This window comes from Balaenoptera physalus, assembly GCF_965194825.1.
Source record: "Balaenoptera physalus genome assembly, chromosome: 7".
Lineage (NCBI taxonomy): Eukaryota > Metazoa > Chordata > Mammalia > Artiodactyla > Balaenopteridae > Balaenoptera > Balaenoptera physalus.
The window spans coordinates 814,527-832,808 of NC_138886.1; the positions used below are offsets into that span (position 1 = coordinate 814,527).

Below are 18,282 nucleotides of genomic sequence, written 5' to 3' on the forward strand. Positions count from 1 at the left end.
TACGCATAGATTACGTAGATTACGCAGGACCCAAAAGGAGCAAATGATAGAGCAGAAAACGGATACATCTGGACTAAACAAGCACTTCCATGATTTCACTGCAAAGGACTCATGTCCCCAGTATAAAGAATTCCTGCAAATCTATAAGGAAAAGATAAACAATCCCTAGAGAATGAACAAACATTTGAAAAGATGCCTCATGGAAGACAGGAAAGACTCCATTTCTTTAGTAATCAAGGAAATGACATTAAAAGCTCAAAGAGAGGATTTCCCTGGTGGCGCAGTGGTTAAGAATCCGCCTGCCAGTGCAGGGGACGCGGGTTTAAGCCCTGGTCCGGGAAGATCCCACATGCCGCGGAGCAACTAAGCCCGTGCGCCACAACTACTGAGCCTGCGCTCTAGAGCCCACGAGCCACAACTACTGAAGCCCGCAGACCACAACTACTGAAGCCCACCTGCCCTAAAGACCGTGCTCTGCAAAAAGAGAAGCCACTGCAATGAGAAGCCTGTGCACCACAACGAAGAGTAGCCCCTGCTCATCGAAACTAGAGAAAGCCCGCGTGCAGCAACAGAGACCCAACGCAGCCAATAAAAAAAGCTCAAAGAGATTTCTTTTTCACCAGCTTCTCCAAAATCCAAGAGTTGCACAATACCAACCAAAATGGTGGTGTGTGCTCTTGAGACCGCCAGGTGGCGCCACCATCCTGAAAACAATACAGTTATTTGCAGGTGAACCTGAACACACACATGCGCTCTGGTCACCAGCTCCTAAGCTATTATTCCCCAGGGAAAGGCTTGTCCGTGTGCAAATGTGCACAGGAGCAATCTTAGTGAAAACAGCCTGAAGCCAGGACCCCCGACACACTCACAGCTGAGATGTGAGCTTTGCAACACTCACAGCAGAGGACAATGCAGCAACAGGGCGGACCATCTACAGCTTCACAAGTCAGCGTGCTGAATCTCAAAAATACAATGGGAGTGAAAGAAGCAAATTCCAGAACAGTATTCCAGTATAAAAAAAAAAAAAAAGAAAAGAAAAAAAGGCACTTCCCTGGTGGCGCAGTGGTTAAGAATCCGCATGCCAATGCAGGGGACACAGGTTCGAGCCCTGGTCCGAGAGGATCCCACATGCCGCAAAGCTACTGAGCCCGCACACCACAACTACTGAGCCTGTGTGCCACAACTACTGAAGCCCGTGCCTAGAGCCCGTGCTCCGCAACGAGAAGCCACCGCAATGCGAAGCTCGCGCACCACAACAAAGAGTAGCCCCCGCTCTCCGCAACTAGAGAAAAGCCCGCGCGCAGCAACGAAGACCCAACGCAGCCAAAAATAAATAAAAGATAAAATTCTAAAAAAAAACAAACCAGGAGAAACAGCACAATATATTATTTAGAGAGATGGAAAACTATAAAGAAAAGCAAGAGAGTAGCAAGTACAAAAGTCAAGAGAGTAAGACACCTCTGGTCAGGACCACTGAAGGCTCTCTGATATGCCTGTTCCTGAACTGTGATTCTTTCCACAGGGCATGTGTGCCGCACTTGCTCTCCCGTCTGTCTGCTGCATCTCACGAGGCAGCACGGGTCTCCCCTGACCCAGGGAGCCTTTGACAAGCCTGCTCTCCCCTGGACCGGTGGTGGGTCCCCCCACATACCATGGAGGCCGTGAGCATCCCTCGCTCACCGTGCGTGCACGGAGCCTGGTATGCCTCTGGCCCCATAGGAGGTGCTCGGCAAACGTCTGCTGAATGACTTGATGAGCACGTGTAGAAAGGGCGCAGTGAGTGCAGGAGATGTTTCAGCCACAAGACACTGTGGCTTCCGATGGAGACACTGAGCCAGGGGCAGCCAAGACCTTAACCGGCCCCCCTGGGAGGTCTGGATCCCGTCGGGGGTAGGAGGGTTCTGAGGACCCCACTCCTGGCACCTCTCTGCAGCCACATGCCTCTGCCTGGAGCCAGGGCCAAGCCGCGTGCAGCGCATCTGGAGCCCCACCCCTGCTGAGGTTCCCGGAGGCCCGAGGCCTGGGGCTGCCCCGCCAGAGCCCCCTCCTGCCGGTGGGCTCCTGCCAGGGTCTCCCTGTCGCCTGTCCCCCAGCCCACTTTCCAGGGTCCGGTCGAAGGAAGTCTCCGGGCCAAGAGGGGCATTCCCGCCCTGGTCTCCCCGGCTGAGAACTCACTCCCAGTCTTCGCCGTGGCTGTCCCATGTCCCCTGCCTTCTTCCCTTCTTCTCTCCCCAGGCTAGTCTGGGCCCCCGCCATGAGCACCAGGGCAGGGTCCAGTTCTCTGTTCCCCAGGGCCCCTCCTCTCAGGCCTGGCAGGGCTCCCTTGGGCCTAGAGGGGTGAGGAGGGGGCAGGGGCCGGCCAGCAGCACCAGTGTCTGCTGCCCTTTCATGTGCTGGCCTCTCTCTGGGCCGCCTTTGTCTCTTACGTTTCAGCCTAAACTGCAGGCCTCTGGCTCCTCTGAACTTCCTGGGGTGGAAGAAAGGGCCTGTGGGAGGGGGAGGAGAGCTGGCAGGAAAACGGGGCCTGGAGCCCTGTGCTGGCCTGCCGCACCCAGTGACTCTCTGCTGGGGCCCAGCCCGGCGGGGCTGGGGAGGCCCAGCAACGTCCCGGGTCTCCCACCCTTCCCACTGGGGTCCTGAGCTGGAAGAAAGGCTCCTTTGCTGGGCCTGAGACACCAGACCCTCAGCCTGGGCAGCCGTCCCAGCGATCCCAATTGTCCCTGCCGGTTCCAGCCGGCCGGGCCATTGCCCAGACCCTGTGCGCATCAAAGGCTCTCCTTTTGGTCCCCTAACCCCACCCCCACCCCCGCCCCCATTTGCTGGCTCTCCTGGGTGGTCTTGCCACATGGCTCCCTACTGCTGGAATTCCCATTTTGCACAAAATGGGGGTGGCCCCTGGCCAAAGAAAGGGGTGATGCTTGGCCAGGGTGGCACACAGGGCCCATGGGGATTCCAAGCATAGCGGCCAGGCATTTCATGGGGTGGAAGGGCAGAGCTGGGTCCTGCGACCAGCTGAGCACTTGCTCACCCCAGTGTGCAGGGACCTGGGTGCTGACAAGCCCGGCCTGGGGGACCCTCTCCCTCGTCCGCAGGATGAGGCTTTGCGTGCAGAGGCTCCGCCTCCCCCCTTGGGAAGCCTCTGGCCTCCCCAGTCCAGGCTTCTGGGCCCCCCAGGCAGAGGGGGCCACCGGGATAGGGGGTGGGCCAGCCTGAGCGTGGGTTCTCTCGTTGCTGGGCATGGTGTGGCTGTGGCCATCCTCTCCCTCTCTCTGCCTGTGCCCTCATCTGTCACCTTGGAACTGTGTGGGGTAGGTCTGGCTTCACCCTGCTTGGCACTCAGCTCTGAGGTCCCAGCACCTCCAGGGCAGGCTCAGCCTGGGTCAGCTCAGTGTCCTGGGGGGTGACCAGGGCGGTGCCCTGCCATGCAGCCCAGGACTGGGTCAGCATCGCAGGCTGGCCAGCGCTTTCTTGCAGGGAGGGCATGGCAGGGACCCAGCCAGGAGCCCACGTGGTTCCTGTGGCTGGCGGTGTCTCCTTCCTTCAGGACCAGGCCGGGGGAAAGCCGGCTCTGCAGCGGCATGACCCTTGGAACGTGCCGGCCTGGGAGGCAGCCCAGCCCATACCCAGGCCAGGCCTTCTGCCGCCGTGCCCTAAGGCCGGAGGGGCTGGGGGTTCTCTAGGTCCTGCTGGAGCGGAGTGCCCAGAGGCAGAGCGTCGTCGGCAGGCACTTACAGGTCAGGGGGACAGGTCAGAAGGGATGAATCTTTGGGGCTGAGCGGACAGGAAGGAGGAAGGTGGGACATAGCCTCAGGGCGCCTGGGCTGAGACCAGGGCGCCGGGAGGGGCAGCGCGGGTGACTCAGCCGCCGCGTCTCTCACCTGTGCTCCGGAGCCAAGCGGGAGGTGGGCGGGGCGGCCCGCCAGTGGGCGTGGCAGCCGTGGACCGGTCCGCGCCCCGCCCCAGGCGCCTACCCCGCGGTCCCGGGACCTCCGCTTCCCGGCTCCCCGCCGCCGCGCCGTCAACGCCTGGTCCGCCCCGCGCCCCCATGGCCGGGAAGGCGCTGTCGCTGCTGCCGCCGCTGCTGCTGGCCGCGGCGGGCCTCGCCGGCCTCCTGCTGCTGTGTGTCCCCACCCGCGACATCCGGGAGCCGCCCGCCCTCAAGGTGCACGCTGGAGCGCCCTGGCAACCCGGCGCAGTCCGGGAGCTGCTGGCTGGGCCGGGGCGCCGGGCGGGGAGGCTCGGACCGAGCAGGGCCAGGCTGCGCCCGCGTGGCAGCCGGGACCCCGCGCGCTCCGCTCCCGGCCCGGCGGGATGAGGTCCCAGGCCCCTCACCAGCGCTCCGGGTCCCGGTCCAGGGCGCGGCAGCGGCGCTTCCGGGGGACGCGGTGCGGGAGGCCGAAGTCCCGGGAGCTCTCCGCTCGCCGCACCCGCCGCGGAGCCTTTCGCGGCGCGGCCGAGGGGCGTCTCTCCGCACCCCCGGGGCGCCCCAGGCCGCGGCCCCGCCCGCGCCCCCAACACGTTGGGCGTCCAGGGAGGCATCGCCTCGGGGTTTGGCCCAGATGGGGTGCGACAGGCGCTGGGGCCCAGGGACTCGTCCCCAGCCTCTCCGGTGGCTCCCACGGTGCGGGGGCAGCCCTGGCTGGTCCTGAAGGGGTCGGAGCGGGCTAGGCCTCATCCCCCCCACGCATCCCCGCCAGACTCAGCCTCCAGGAGCCCGCCCTCCCTAACCCTCTATTGGGCTTGTGGGCCGGCTTGGTGCGTGGGTGGATGGTGGGTGCTCTAAGGCCCAGGAGCCCAGGATGGAGATCGCTGGGGTGGGTGCCCTGTAGCCAAGGGCGACCACCCGGTAGGGGTGCGGTGGGGCGGGCCACTTGGCCTGCTGCTGCTGGAGTTCCCTGTGTCAGGGGGAGGACCAGAGCGGCCCCTTTCCCGGCTCAGGAGGGCATGCTCTCCAGCCCGGCTCCTCCTATTGGAATCCAGGCCCCTGGGGGCAGGTGCTGGAAAGTGGCTCTTGCAATCTGGGTGCTGACGGTCACCTGCCCGACCTGCCTGGAAGGCCCGTGCCGTGCCGGGGCAACCCTCTCTGGCCCTGCCTTTGAGGCCCAGGGAGGGGGTGTCTGCTTATCGCAGGCCCAAGCTCAGCCTCAGTCCAGCCTTCCCCCTGAGGCCCTCACTTCCACATCCTCAGGTTGGGCTGAGGTCAGAGAGATAAGCACAGAGGGGAGGAAGGAAGAGCAGGCCCGAAAGGGTGCTTCCTGAAGCTAGCTTTTCTCCTGCAGCCTGGGGACCTCATGCCGTCCCGGGACCCCTGACTCTGACCCCGCCCCTCAGTTTGCCCTTGCCAGGAAGGCTCCTGCAGTCAGAGGGCCATCCACCTCCACTCCCATTCTCCCCCCAACCAAGCTGTGTCACAGCGATTGTCCCTGGCCTTCTCTGAGCCTCAGAACTTCATTCTGAAGCTTCCACCCTTGACACAGGGTGGGGTGGGGTGGGCTGGAGAGCTGAGAGAGTCAAAGGGCATGGCTGCAGGCCCCCGCCCCCCTCCTGAGGCTGACCTTCCCCCACCCCCAGTATGGCATCGTCCTGGACGCCGGCTCTTCCCACACGTCCATGTTCATCTACAAGTGGCCAGCAGACAAAGAGAACGACACAGGCATCGTGGGCCAGCACAGCTCCTGTGACGTGCGTGGTAAGGGTCCCCTGAGCACTAGGTGCCCCCTGGCCTGGATACCCACTTAGCCTTTGCAGACACCAGCCATCAGAACCCTGTGCTTTACGCCAGGTGGGGCCCAATCCAGGCAGGAGCTGCAGGAGCTCCCCCAAAGACAGGCTGGGTCCCTTCTTTTCCTAGAAAAGGCTGGGTCCCCCTCTTTTCTTAGAAAAGGTTGGGTCCCCTTCTCTTCCTAGAAAAGAAGCCCCAGGAAACAGTTGGAAGGTTTGGGCCCTCCCTGGCCCAAGACTGGCCTCTACATCCCAGGTGGGGCAGGAGGGGTTCCGAGGAGCTAGTGGGCACACCCAGGCAGGCCCCTGGGCAGGCTAGGCTGGGTTGACAATAGCCAGTGCTTTGTCCTGGCACCTGTGTGCACATCCACTGGGCAGGTGGCAGCTCAGAGACTGTGGGTGGCGCACGGGCGGGCCCTTTGGTCTCTGAACTGGTCTAAGCTGCCACGTGGTTTAGGAGCACAAGCCCCTCCTCCCCCGCCCCCGCCCTGCTGGCCAATGGTCCACCTAGAGGCTGCCCACCAGGCTTAGGCCCATCTTGCTGCCTCCCTCTAGGTGGGGGCATCTCTAGCTATGCTGACAGCCCTTCCAGGGCTGGGCAGAGTCTTGTGGAATGCCTGAACCAGGCGCTTCGGGATGTGCCCAAGGAGCGACACGCGGGCACGCCCCTCTACCTGGGAGCCACGGCGGGCATGCGCCTGCTCAAGTGAGTGAGCCATCCCCTGACCTCCTGGCCCCGGGGACCGCAACAGCCTCAGCACAGGGGGGGCCCCGCATGTCCCCAGCAGTAGCCCTGGGCTGGGGCCCCCTCGGCTGGCTGTGCACCCCAGCAGCAGGATCACGGCCACCTGGGGAAGATGCCCCTCAGGGTCCTCCCTGTGTCACAGCCTAACCAGTCCAGAGGCTTCGGCCAACGTGCTCGCGGCCGCAACGCAGACGCTGACCCAGTATCCCTTTGACTTCCGTGGTGCCCGCATCCTCTCGGCCCAGGATGAGGGGGTGTTTGGCTGGGTGACCGCAAACTACCTGCTGGAGAACTTTATCAAGGTGGGCCCGGTGGCCAGCCCGATGAGCCGGGGGCGTGGGCGCCCACCCACCGCCTGACCTCAACCTCCGCTTCCCACAGTACGGCTGGGTGGGCCAGTGGTTCCGGCCAAAGAAGGGGACGCTGGGGGCCATGGACCTGGGGGGCGCCTCCACACAGATCACCTTCGAGACGGCCAGCCCAGCTGAGGATCCGGCCAGTGAGGTCCAGCTGCGGCTCTACGGCCAGCACTACCGCGTCTACACCCACAGCTTCCTCTGCTATGGCCGTGACCAGGTCCTCCGGAGGCTGCTGGCCAGTGCACTCCAGGTACCCTCCACTGAGTCCTTCTGGAGGTAGGGAGCCAGGGGGAGTGGGGGCCAAGGGCCCAGAGCAGAGCCTGCGCAGCAGGCATACTGAGGGGGCGCTCCTCCAGGAACCTAAGTCGGGCTTTCATCAGCTGTAAGGACAGGTGGGCAGGGATCCAGCACGGGCAAAGGCCCAGGGGCTGGAGGTGAGCCTGGTGAGTGGCTGGCTGGGGAGGAAGGAGGGCCAGGGCCAGATCTCAGAGGACCTGGGCTGCCTGACTAAGGGGGTTGCTTTTTGTCCAGCAAGAAGGCGGAGCCATGGATTGCTCCTGAGCTCAGAAGTGATGTTGCCAAAGTGGAACTTGTGGGAGATTTATCAGCTGGTCCTCTGGGGAGGCCCTCCTACGGTCTTAGGGTGGGGATGGTGGGCAGTGCTTGGAGTGGCGGTGTTGCCACACACACCCTTGTCATCTGCCCAGACCCACGGCTTCCACCCCTGCTGGCCGAAGGGCTACTCCACTCAGGTGCTGCTCCAGGATGTGTATGAGTCGCCGTGCACTGCAGCCCAGCGGCCCCAGACCTTCAACAGAAGCACCAAGGTCAGCCTGTCGGGGAGCAGCGACCCTGCCCTGTGCCATGGCCTCATCTCTGAGCTCTTTAACTTCTCCTCCTGCCGCTTCTCTAGATGCTCCTTCAACGGCATCTTCCAGCCCCCTCTGGCTGGAAAGTTCATTGTGAGTCCAGAGGACTGGGGGTGGGGGGGACGGGGGTGTGCCCTGAAGTGCTTGGGGTCTGGTCACGGTGTGACTGTGCCCCCCTCGCAGGCCTTCTCTGCTTTCTTCTACACGGTGGACTTCCTGAGAACTGTGATGGGGCTGCCCGTGGCAACCCTGCAGCAACTAGAGGCGGCCGTGGTCACCATCTGCAACCAGACGTGGAGTGAGGTGAGGCCTGCTCCCCGCCTCCTCCAGGGCTGTGCAGGGGGCTCAGCCAGCCAGCGTCACGCGTCCCGATCATGCATTTGCTCTACGAGTAGAGGGGGTCTTAGGCCTCTCAGAGTGCCCACTGCAGTGGGGGGTACACTGTTAATCAGACTTGAAAAGTGGCCAGGCTACGGCAAGGAGGCCGGGAGCCAGATGAGATTGCAGAAGCCTCCCTGAGGCCTGACCCTAGAACCAAGATCAGGAGGGCAGAGGGAACAGCCAGTGCAAAGGCCCTGGGGCAGCAGGGAGCATGGAGTGGACAGGGTGGGGAGGAGTGTAGCTGGGAGAGTGTAGCTGGGAGAACAGCCAAGCAGGGGAGAAGCAGAGGACTCAGGGGAGACTTAGCAGATAGAACTGGGGGTGGGGGAGTGAGAAACTCCCAGGTTTCTGGCTGCCACCATGGACCGGACACTGGCTCCAGGTGAAGGATGGAGGGGTTCGGGCATGCAGGGGAAGAGGTGACTCCGGGAGAGGCACTGGAGTGTCTGTGGGGCTCAGTGGTGACAGAGGCCCCATCCTGTCCTCTTTGTGGCTAGTCTCAGACAGACTTGGGGGTGCTGGGAAAGTGGGGATCGGGAGGCAAGCCCAGGGGCCTGGGGTCAAGCCTAGAGCTTCTCCTGTTCCCCCGACCATCGCCAAGTTTGCTGCAGCCCTCTGCCCGGCCATCACCGCTGTCCCCTGGAGGTCCCCCTCCCAGGCACAGGTGCTTGCTGCCATCCAGAAGTCACGCTGTTCTTCCCTGAGGAAAGAGCTCTGCCTGGGGGTGGCCCCCTTAGCCTCGTTCTTTCTGGGACCTGCGGTGGGGTCTCCAGCCCTGCATTGCCTTTCTGTGTCTGATGGGGCAGAGACCTCCCGGTGGCCGCTGGCCCTACAGTCTCCCACCTGCATTCCAGCTGCAGGCTCGGGCGCCGGGGGAGCGGGCCCGCCTGCCCGACTACTGCGCTGGGGCCACATTCGTGCAGCAGCTGCTGCGCCGCGGCTACGGCTTCGACGAGCGCGCCTTCGGAGGCGTGACCTTCCAGAAGAAGGTGGGAGCCGGTGGGCCCGCGCGCAGGGGGGCGGGGCCGAGCGCGGAGGGGCGGGGCCTCCCAGGCTGCGCCGAGGCTGAGGCCGCGCCTCCCGCCCGTAGGCCGGGGACACCGCGGTCGGCTGGGCGCTTGGCTACATGCTGAACCTGACCAACCTGATCCCCGCCGACCCGCCCGGGCTGCGCAAGGGCACAGACTTCAGCTCTTGGGTCGTCCTCCTCCTGCTCTTCGCCGCCATGCCCCTGGCTGCGTTCGTCCTTCTGCTGCACCGGGCGCGCTCTGCCAAGTCGCCGAGCGCCATCTAGGGGCGGGTTGGGGGCAGCTGCCCCAGCCCCAAGTCCCCCATGACTCACCCCACCCTACTCTCCACATCTCTGTCCCTAATGAAGCCCGGGAGCAAGACTCTAGCGCCCACGCCCACGGTTGGCCCGGAGAGGTGAAGGGAACCGAATCCAGCCCCCTCCTGCCCACTCCAGCCTCGGCTTCATCTCAAGGCCTAGCGCTCCTCCTCCTCTTCCTGGGGGTGGGAATTCAGACACCCCGCAGCCCTCAGCCTGTGAATCCAGGGTTGGGTCTCCAGGGAATGGAGTCCTGAGAGTCCCCTCCCACCCCCAGTCTTGGGCTGTAGGGGGAGGGTCAGAGCCCACAAGCTGGGAGCCAGCCCAGCGCCTACTTGTAAAAATTTTGTAGTAAAAAGTTTTTCATAGAGCAGTGAAGAGAATGTTCGTGGGGTGGGGCGTCTCTGCCGTTGCCTGCCCTTCCTCTCCACAGTTTCTAAAAAAATTTTTTGGCTGCGTTGGGTCTTCGTTGCTGCGCACGGGCTTTCTCTAGCTGCGGTGAGCGGGGGCTACTCTTCGTTGCGGTGCGTGGGCTTCTCACTGTGGTGGCTTCTCTTGTTGCGGAGCACGGGCTCTAGGTGCGCGGGGTTCAGTAGTTGTGGCACGCGGGCTTAGTTGCTCCGTGGCATGTGGGATCTTCCCGGACCAGGGCTCAAACCCGTGTCCCCTGCGTTGGCAGGCAGATTCTTAACCACTGCGCCACCAGGGAAGCCCTCTCCACAGCTGTGTTGGCTGCACAGGCCCCCTCCTGGTCCCGAGGGAGGACCCCGGTTGTTTCTACTTCCTTCCTCTCTGGGCCCAGACCTGGGGTGGTGTTGACTGACCCTGGTCTCTTGCTCCACGGTTGTGGCCTGGAGTAGCTGCCAGTTGGCTGGCCTAAAAGAGTCCCTGAGTCCCTTGAGTCTTCTCTGGCCAGCAGAGCCCCTCCAGCAACGGCAGATCTGCAGCAGTGACCTAGGCCAAACTGGAGTCTGGGCCCCGGCCTCGAGCTGGCCTGGGGTGTGGGTGCGGATGGCAGGCAGGAGAGTGAGTGGGCAAGGCAGCTGCCTTGGGTGCAGGCAGTGCTCACGAGCTGGGGTGAGGGGGCAAACCCTCAACAGGAGGTGGTGTCGGGGGATGTGGAGATCAGGGCCAAGAGGGACGAAGGGCCCATTGCTAAGAAGGATGACCCTTGCCAAGAGCCTGGCTCTGGCGCCAAGCCGTGCCATCACACCAGACGTCGCGTCCCTGCTGCCCAGGTGCTGTTTTCCGCATCCTCAAGAGACATCAGCCACCCCCACCTGCCGCTCCTGCAGCCCCCCTGCCCTAAGCACTGTTTTCTCCAGCGTGGGAACGCGTGGTCTTGGCTGCATCTCCCCGCCGCCTCCCCTGTTCTGAGAGGTGAGCTCAGACACTATTTCTGTCTGGTCAGTGCCTTGTGTGGGAGGGTGGCGGTCCTTGTCCTGCTCGTCACCCCCCTTCCCAGCGCACGCACCACGTCCACTTCTGCTGGTTTCTCAGCCACTTCACAAACATGAGGGCAGCCAGCCCCATCTTCGAAGTCCTGAAACACAAAGGGCTGAAAGGAAGCACCGCGCTGGGGGGCCGCACTTGTTCTCTCAGTAACGTGAGCCTGGGAGGTTTCCAGGTGGGATGGGGTGCGGCTGCTCGCAGGAGGCAGCCGGTGGGGGGAGAGAGGGCGCTTCACAGTGCTTGCTGTCGTGGGGCACCCCGGAGCTAAAAGGCTGTCACCTGGGCACCGCGGACAGCTCTCAGCTGGCTGTCGTCAGTAGCTCCAGGTCACTCTTGCCCCCTGGTGGCCTCCCTGAGAGCGGCCGTCCCACTGCAACCACAGTGGCCACCGGCACCGACCTAGTTCTGTGCGTGTGTGTTTGCCTTCACGGTGTGTCTGAATGCCCGGTGGGTCTTTGCGCACACCTGGGCATCTCTGTGCACCTGTCCAGCTGTGTGCGCCTGGTGTCCTTCCGGGTCCAGGCAGGTCCTCCGCTCCAGGGGGGTGGGGGTGGGGTGGGAGTTAGCCCGAGAGGGACGGGGCCCGGGGGAAGCGCATCCCGGGGAAACCCATCCCCAACCAGTCCCTAGCCTAGAGAAGATCCCCGGCAGCACAGGCTGCAGAGGTTGAGGCACCCGGAGGACTGGCTGGTTGGCTGGGTGGAAGGGGGAGCAGAATTGGAGGGAGGGGGAGGGGGCGCAGCCTCACGGCGCCGTCCCGCCCCCGCAGGTGGAGCGCGCAGGCGCACTCCCGGCACGCGCGCCTCTCGCTGCCTAGCCTCCGTCCCGGATCCTTTGCCGCAGCGTCAGCGCCGCCGCCGCCGCCTCTTTTCCTCATCCTCCCCCTCCTCGGCCTCTGCCTCCTCTTCCTCCTCCGCCCCCTCCTCCTCCTCCTCCGCCGCCGCCGCCGCCGCCGCCGCCTCCCCCGCCTCCCCCGCCGACGCGGCGCCCGGAGCCCGTGCCCAGCCCCGGGCCGCGCGGTGCCATGCTGCCCCGGCGGCGGCGCTGAAGGATGGCGACGCCTGTCCCTCCGCCCTCCCCGCGGCACCTGCGGCTGCTGCGGCTGCTGCTGTCTGGCCTCGTCCTCGGCGCGGCCTTGCGCGGTGCGGCCGCCCGCCGCCCGGGTGAGCGAATGCACTGGGCGCAGGCCGCGCGCGGGGCGCCCCGGGGCCGGGGATCGCCGGGCGGGGTCGGGCCGCGCGGCGCCGCAGTCATCCTCCCCGCCGCCGCCCTCGCCAGGGCCCGCAGGCCTCGCAGGCCCCGCGGGCCCCACAGGCCCAGCCCGCGAGCCACCGCGCCGGCCCCGCCTCTCCCGAGTCGGGTAAACAGGCCTGGCGGGGAGGGCGCGGCACCGGACCGCCGAGGGGCTCCTCTGGATGGGGCTTCTCCCGGCTTCTTGGAGGCGAACCTGAAGTTGATTCGCTTCTTGTCTTTGTCTGGGTCCGTGAGCCTGGTCGGTTGGTGTCTCAGGAGGGCTCTCTCTGCGTGGCCCCGCGGCCTGGAGTCTGTCCCGTGGGCGTTTCTGTCTGTGCGCGTTTTGGGCACCGCGGGTGCGGCCCGGCCCTGGGTGCCTGCCGGCCTTACTGCCGGTGTCCGTCCTGGAGTCGGAGTTGCAGTGCTGGTCGGTCCCTATGCCTCGGGTGGTGGACATGCCCCTTGCTTTGCTGCCATGGTGGGGTCTGAAGTTTCCTTGGGCATCTAACAGCTTGTCCCAGGTTTAGCATTTTGCTCTGGCTTCAGTGGGGACAGAAGGAGCTTACAGTCTCTGCTTCCACACTCACTCTCTGCCCTGCAGGGTCCCTCCATTTTGTCTTCTGTGCTTGGGGTTGGAGGGCACCCCCCAAGGTAGACTGAGGCAGAGAGGGATGAGCCCAGGGTCCTGGCAGACACTCCTGGCTCCCCAGATGGGCACTGAGGTTCCAAAGGTCTGCAGGAACCCAGAACCCCAAATGCACTCTGCCAGGTGGCAGAATTGGGAGACTTCGTACCCATGACTTCACTCATTTTTCCTGGCAGCCCCATAGGAGAAGTGTTGTTCTTAGCCCATTTTACAGATGAGGAAACTGAGATACAGAGAAGTGACCACTATATGATGCTGCTGGGATGCTAACCTGGGCAGTGCGTGTGGTCTGCATGTGTGGCCTCAAGAGGCCAGAGCAGGGCAGGCTTCCTCCTGGGCACAGCACCCCTGGACAGAGGCCTGGCACCACCAGGGGAGGCTCCCAAGGAGGCCTGAGGGCCAGCGCATGGCTGGCCAGGGACGGTGGAGGCTGCCTGCTGATGGCCTGGCTCCAGGGCGTACAGGGTGGGGCCCCCTGAGGAAATGGACTGCAGTCCCAGTACTGGGCCTCTGGGGTGAGCAGGTGCCGCGCCAGCTGCTCATCGGCTTTGTGCGCGCCCAGATGCGGGGCAGGGTGCCAGCCGCTCTCCGGCTGCTGTTGTTCCTGGGCCCTCCTCCCTCACCGTGAGGCTGGAGCAGGGGCCTTCCCAGGGCTAAATGGGCAGCAGCCACATCCTCCCGGGGTGGGGGGCTGGGAGTGGAGGGAGGCCCCTGGGACCCAGAACCCAGAGCCAGCTCTGGAACTCAGGCCCCTACCCTTGCTCTGGCACACTCTGGGTTCTCTGCACTAGGGGCTGGGACTGCCTGGCTTCCCAGGTGCCCAGCTGGTGGGTGGGGTCCAGACGGCCCAGCTGGCACAGGCTTAATGTTTAACTAGCCCAAGCCCTGGGCCCAGCTCGCTGATACGGGCGCCTACCGACCCAGGTTGTGCTGGAGGGGGGATCCCTGGGATGGGAACCTCAGCCCACTTGCCCACCTGCTGTAGGAGCTGCTGGAACTTCCTTGAAGGGATGTGTACAGGCAAGAGGCTGTGGGTGTCAGGTTACCAAGGAAACCAAGCCAGGCCAGCCGAAGTCTGGAGAAGGACAGAGCCGGCATTCCCGGATGCCCCATGTCACCCTCCTGCAGCGGGGACTGGTCCTGGTTCTCCGAGATGCGCTCACCCCCACCTCCCCAGACACCACTGACGGTTCTGCTGGGTCTCCCCCTGGCTCCACTGGCTCTGCTGTCCCGTGACTGGGGCTAGTGTCCCAGGTCTTGAGACATTCCCCAGCTTTGAGGCAACTCACCTTCTGCATCCAGAGAGGAAACTGAGGCAGAGAGGGCCATCGCCCTCCACCCCCCAGCATCAGGCTGGGAGCCTTGGTCACGTGTACAGGACACTGAGGTCTGGGCCCCAAATTAGAAATGGCTTGGCCTGTAGTCCCAAGCCCTCCCCAGTCCCTGGCAGTGGTGGCTGCAGGAGTGACCCCGGCCTGGTTTCTGTTTCCGAAGCAAGTGAGACTGGCAGACTCCATCCCAAGTATCCCCAGCCCCAGCGGCTGGCTGTGCCCTGGCGACAAGCCAGAGGTTAGATGTGGGGGCAGTGACCCGACCCCTGCGGTCTCCCAGCTTGGCCCTCTAGGGCTGTAGGATGTCATGATGAGGTTTGTGGTGGGGTGGGGGGGAGGCAGCCCTGAAATAGGAGACAGCCCCGAGGTGGTGGGAGGGAGCGACCTGGGCCCCGCCCTCTGGGGCTCCCAGGTTGGGCAGGGGTGAGAGACTCGCTCTAGGACAGGTTGAGACTGGAGGTGGGACTTGGAGCGCTGCACGGCCCTAACCGGGAGAGCTCGGTGTTCTCTGGACGGTAGGGGACAGTTCCTGTGCGGAGAGCTGGCTCAGGCCTGGGAAGTGGACTCTGGGGAGTGGGTGAGGCAAGAGAGTTCCGATAAGTGTTAGGACTGTTTGTCTTCCTGGTTCTGAGCCCTGGTGCTGGGGGGAAGGGCCTGCCCAGAACAATGGCCGGAGCCAGGCTTGGCCAGCTCTGTAGGGAGGCGTTGGGGTGGCCAGGACGGTCCTACTTACTGTGCAGGGCCTGAGTCAGGCTGGCCGTGACCCCGTTCTGTCTCTGCTTCCTTCTCAGATGCAGCCGTCTGTCCTGGGAGTCTGGACTGTGCCCTGAAGAGGCGGGCCCGGTGCCCCCCGGGTGCACGCGTCTGTGGGCCCTGCCTTCAGCCCTTCCAGGAGGACCAGCAGGGGCTCTGTGTGCCCAGGATGCGCCAGCCTCTGGGTATGGCTTCCTCCCTCCCCCACCTGGTACATTTGACCCCAGCCTCAGCTCTCAGGTCTCCTGCGCTTTGTGGGGTGCCAGGGACTCTCAGGTCACCGTCCAAGTGGCCTGGTGATCCTTTCCAGATGGCACCAGCCCAGAGCTGGGTGGTGGGCTGAGGCCTGGGGCAGCCAGCCCCTCCCAGGGCGAGAGGTATCCAGTGTGAAGTGCTGGGGTGACCCTGGGAGAGGCAGGGTCAGAGTTCCCCAGGCTTGGGTCTCTGCAGGGTTGGTCCCAAACCCCTCAGGCACCCACTCCTCCACCCGCTGGGCCGCCCCTGCTCCTTGCCCAGCGACCCCTCTCTCTCCATCACTCACCCGTCCTGTCTGCTCGATTGCGCTGGCGGTGCCCTGCCCGCCGGCCTGAGCCCAGAGTCTGTCGGGATGGTGGCAGCCAGAGTGACTCCAGGTGTGACGGGGCGTTGCGGAGGGTGCCCTGGGGGCTGCGGAGCCGGGTGGGCTGGGAGGGCTTCCCGAAGGAGCACGCTCCTGGCAGCGAGTGGGGCGGGGCCTGCTGCAGAAGGCGCGTGCTCTGCGCTCTGGGTGCGCTCAGCCGCGGTGTCTACTTGGAGCCTCTGTCCGGACTCTGGTGCCCACGGCAGGGACGAGGGGGACCCAGCCACGGCCGCGCCCCAGCAGCTGCCCTCCCTTCCTCCTGATGACCTGGTGGGGGCGGGGGTACAGAATGGGGCTTCTCCGCATTCCTTGGGGGGTCCTGCTCGTCTTGGCAGCGGAGGCAGTGGGCCGGGTGACGCATTGTCCCCGCGCTCCTCCCACCGCTTTGTGGGTAATGGGTGGGGTGTGGGGCAGCACCCCTGCCCTTCTCCTCCTGGCCTCTGCACGTTCCCATAGCACCTCCACCCCCTGCCCGCTTTCCTGGGAACGCTGGTGCTCACACAGAGCCCCCTCAGTTCTCATCATGGCAGCCGGGATGGCCAGGAGCAGGCAGGCTGGTACCTGGTCCCCTGGCTACAGGTGGCGGGGAGGAGCCTGTAGGGACAAAGAGGTCTTGGCCTGGGGACTGGCTCCCAGATGGGCCTCTACCCCCCCCTCTGGGAAGGCCACCTGTAGCTGGGGTTGCCAGGGAGGGGCTGGGGGCCTCTCCACCTGATGGCCCTTCACCCTCCCCAGGGGAGGGCTTGCCCCAGCCCAGACTGGAAGGTGAGATCGACTTCCTGGCCCAGGAGCTAGCCCGGCAGGAGGCGGGGCACTCCAGGCTCACGGCCCCACCCCAGCCTGAGGGGCGACAGCGGCTCCTGGAGGCTGGTGAGACCCCGCCCCCTTCCCCTGTCCAACTCCGCGCCCCCCTTGACCCCAGCCTGGTCTTGCCGTTTAACTTGCCTTCCCTTTGCAGCATCCACCCTGGGGCTCTCAGAGCGTGGCCGGGGCCCCAACCTGGGCCTCCCCTCCACGCGGGGAGCGCCCACGCCCCGCACCTTCTCCCTGCGCTCCACTGTGTCATCTGGGCCTGTGCACATGTCCCCGCTGGAGCCGCGGGGCGAGCGCGGTGACAGCCTTGCCCTCCGTAAGTCTGGCCGGGCGGGGAGGCCGGGTCCTGCCCGAAAGGCTGCCCTCACTGCGCCCCCTCCCTGCAGTGCTGATCGTGGCGTGCTCCGTGGCCGGCGCGGCCATCCTTGCCGTGGCCGTTCTCTGCTGGTGTCGGTGAGCATGGGGCCGGGCTGGGGGCGGGCGGGCGGGCGGGCAGGCGGTGACCCCGCCGGTCTCAGGTGTGCTGGGTGTCTCCACTCCCCGCAGGCTGCAGCGAGACGTTCGCCTGACCCAGAAGGCCGACTACGCGGCCCCGCAGGCGCCCAGCTCCCCAGCCACGCCCAGGATCTCGGTGCGTGGCCGTGCCCGGCCCTGCCCCGCTCGCCCCGTCCCGCTCCGCCCCTCTGCCTCGGCCTGACCCTGTCTCCCCACTCCCGCAGCAGCCCGGGGACCAGCGGCTGGCGCACAGCGCGGAGATGTACCACTACCAGCACCAGAGGCAGCAGATGCGGTGCTTGGAGCGGTGAGAAGCCCCACCGGACCCGCCCCACCCCGGGCCCAGCCACCCCTACCCCGGCCCGCTGCTCCCGGCCACTGGCACCTGGAGGGTGAGGGAGGACCCGACGATCCTGCCCCCACCCAGGCATAAGGAGCCCCCCAAGGAGTTGGACCCTGCCTCCTCTGACGAGGAGAACGAAGACGGCGACTTCACGGTGTACGAGTGCCCCGGCCTGGCCCCGGTGAGTGCGGGGGTGGGCGGTGGGTGTCCCTCCCCTGCCCTGGACCCACCTAACGCCAGCGTTCGCAGACTGGAGAGATGGAGGTGCGGAACCCGCTGTTCGACCACGCCTCGCTGTCCGCGCCCCCGCTGCAGTGACCCGAAGGCTGGTGCCCACCCTCTCGTGGACGCGCTGCCCACGGGTGGGGAGGGGCAGGGCCCAGCCTTTCCCATTACAGAGACTGTGTCCTGACGCTCGTGTGCTTGTGGCTGGGGCCCCGGGGCGGCCGGGAACGCCTTGCCGGGGAGACTCCCCCTGCTGCCAGGGGCCTTCTCTGCTCCTTGCACCTGTCCCTCACATCTGGACCCCCCCAGTCAAGGGGAGGAAGACAGCCCGAGAGGCAAGGCATGGATTGGGAATCCCGGAGACAAGCCAATTAAAGTACATTTCAAAACTTCGGCTGGGTGTGCTGGAGACTGACCTCCCTCCTCCCCCCCAACCCGGGGAGCGGGGCCTCAGGCTTCCTTCCACGCCCCTAGAGAGGCGGGATCTCTGTGCCCTTCCTGGGAAGACCCTGTCACCGCCCGCTGGGGAAGAGAGGCTTTATTTTTCCTAGGCAGAGGACCACCCTAACCTCTTTCTCCTCCAGGCCTCCCCCCACGAACACTTGTGCCCCAGAGCCGGGGAGGGGAGGAGTGCGGCGCAGGGCCAGGCCAGTCTGAAGTTGGTGCCCCTCCTTCAAGACCCCGTTCTCTGTGTGATAAAAAGGGCTGGGAGCGGGCACCTGCAGACGCCTGGCAGCGGGCACCCCAGGCCTCCGTTCCTGCCTCGTGTCCACGTGGTCTGGAGGGCGGGGAGGGACGGCATGCAGGACTTGACGACGGGCCCTGCAGCCTATGTGGAGGGGCCTGCCAGGCAGAGGGACACAGGCTGCACACAGGTGGCTGGGCCAGGTTAGGGGACAGAGGTGGCAGGGGCCCTGAGTGTCAGGAGCTCGGTCTTGGTCCACCCCAGTCCCCCACCAAGGAGCAAGGA

General features: G+C 65.0%; 2 protein-coding genes across 14 annotated transcripts; both read left to right on the top strand.

Moving 5' to 3' along the window:
* The first annotated feature begins 2,878 nt into the window (after positions 1-2,878).
* ENTPD2 (ectonucleoside triphosphate diphosphohydrolase 2) lies at positions 2,879-9,772 on the top strand. 8 transcript variants are annotated; one of them, XM_082470676.1, is made up of 9 exons: positions 2,879-3,734; positions 5,572-5,689; positions 6,277-6,427; positions 6,579-6,768; positions 6,848-7,075; positions 7,533-7,787; positions 7,878-7,997; positions 8,882-9,064; positions 9,166-9,772. In XM_082470676.1, exons 2-9 carry the CDS (start codon positions 5,611-5,613, stop codon positions 9,367-9,369), a joined length of 1,410 nt encoding a protein of 469 aa, XP_082326802.1. In that variant the 5' UTR covers positions 2,879-3,734; positions 5,572-5,610; the 3' UTR covers positions 9,370-9,772. The 8 variants fall into 8 exon arrangements, with proteins under 8 accessions (XP_082326802.1, XP_082326797.1, XP_082326800.1 ...); XM_082470671.1 differs by lacking the exon at positions 2,879-3,734 and adding an exon at positions 3,927-4,162; XM_082470674.1 differs by lacking the exon at positions 2,879-3,734 and adding an exon at positions 3,927-4,162 and having other exon boundaries at positions 8,936-9,064.
* A 1,875-nt stretch (positions 9,773-11,647) lies between these two features.
* Positions 11,648-17,705, top strand: NPDC1 (neural proliferation, differentiation and control 1). 6 transcript variants are annotated; one of them, XR_014266068.1, is made up of 9 exons: positions 11,648-12,017; positions 14,856-15,002; positions 16,172-16,306; positions 16,395-16,565; positions 16,636-16,702; positions 16,768-16,880; positions 16,972-17,051; positions 17,172-17,268; positions 17,337-17,379. XR_014266068.1 is itself a non-coding variant. In XM_082470679.1 (9 exons), exons 1-9 carry the CDS (start codon positions 11,906-11,908, stop codon positions 17,403-17,405), a joined length of 966 nt encoding a protein of 321 aa, XP_082326805.1. In that variant the 5' UTR covers positions 11,651-11,905; the 3' UTR covers positions 17,406-17,705. The 6 variants fall into 6 exon arrangements, 4 of the variants coding, with proteins under 4 accessions (XP_082326807.1, XP_082326808.1, XP_082326805.1 ...); XR_014266069.1 differs by having other exon boundaries at positions 11,649-12,017; positions 16,969-17,051; XM_082470679.1 differs by having other exon boundaries at positions 11,651-12,017; positions 16,796-16,880; positions 16,969-17,051; positions 17,337-17,705.
* The last annotated feature ends 577 nt before the right edge of the window (positions 17,706-18,282 follow it).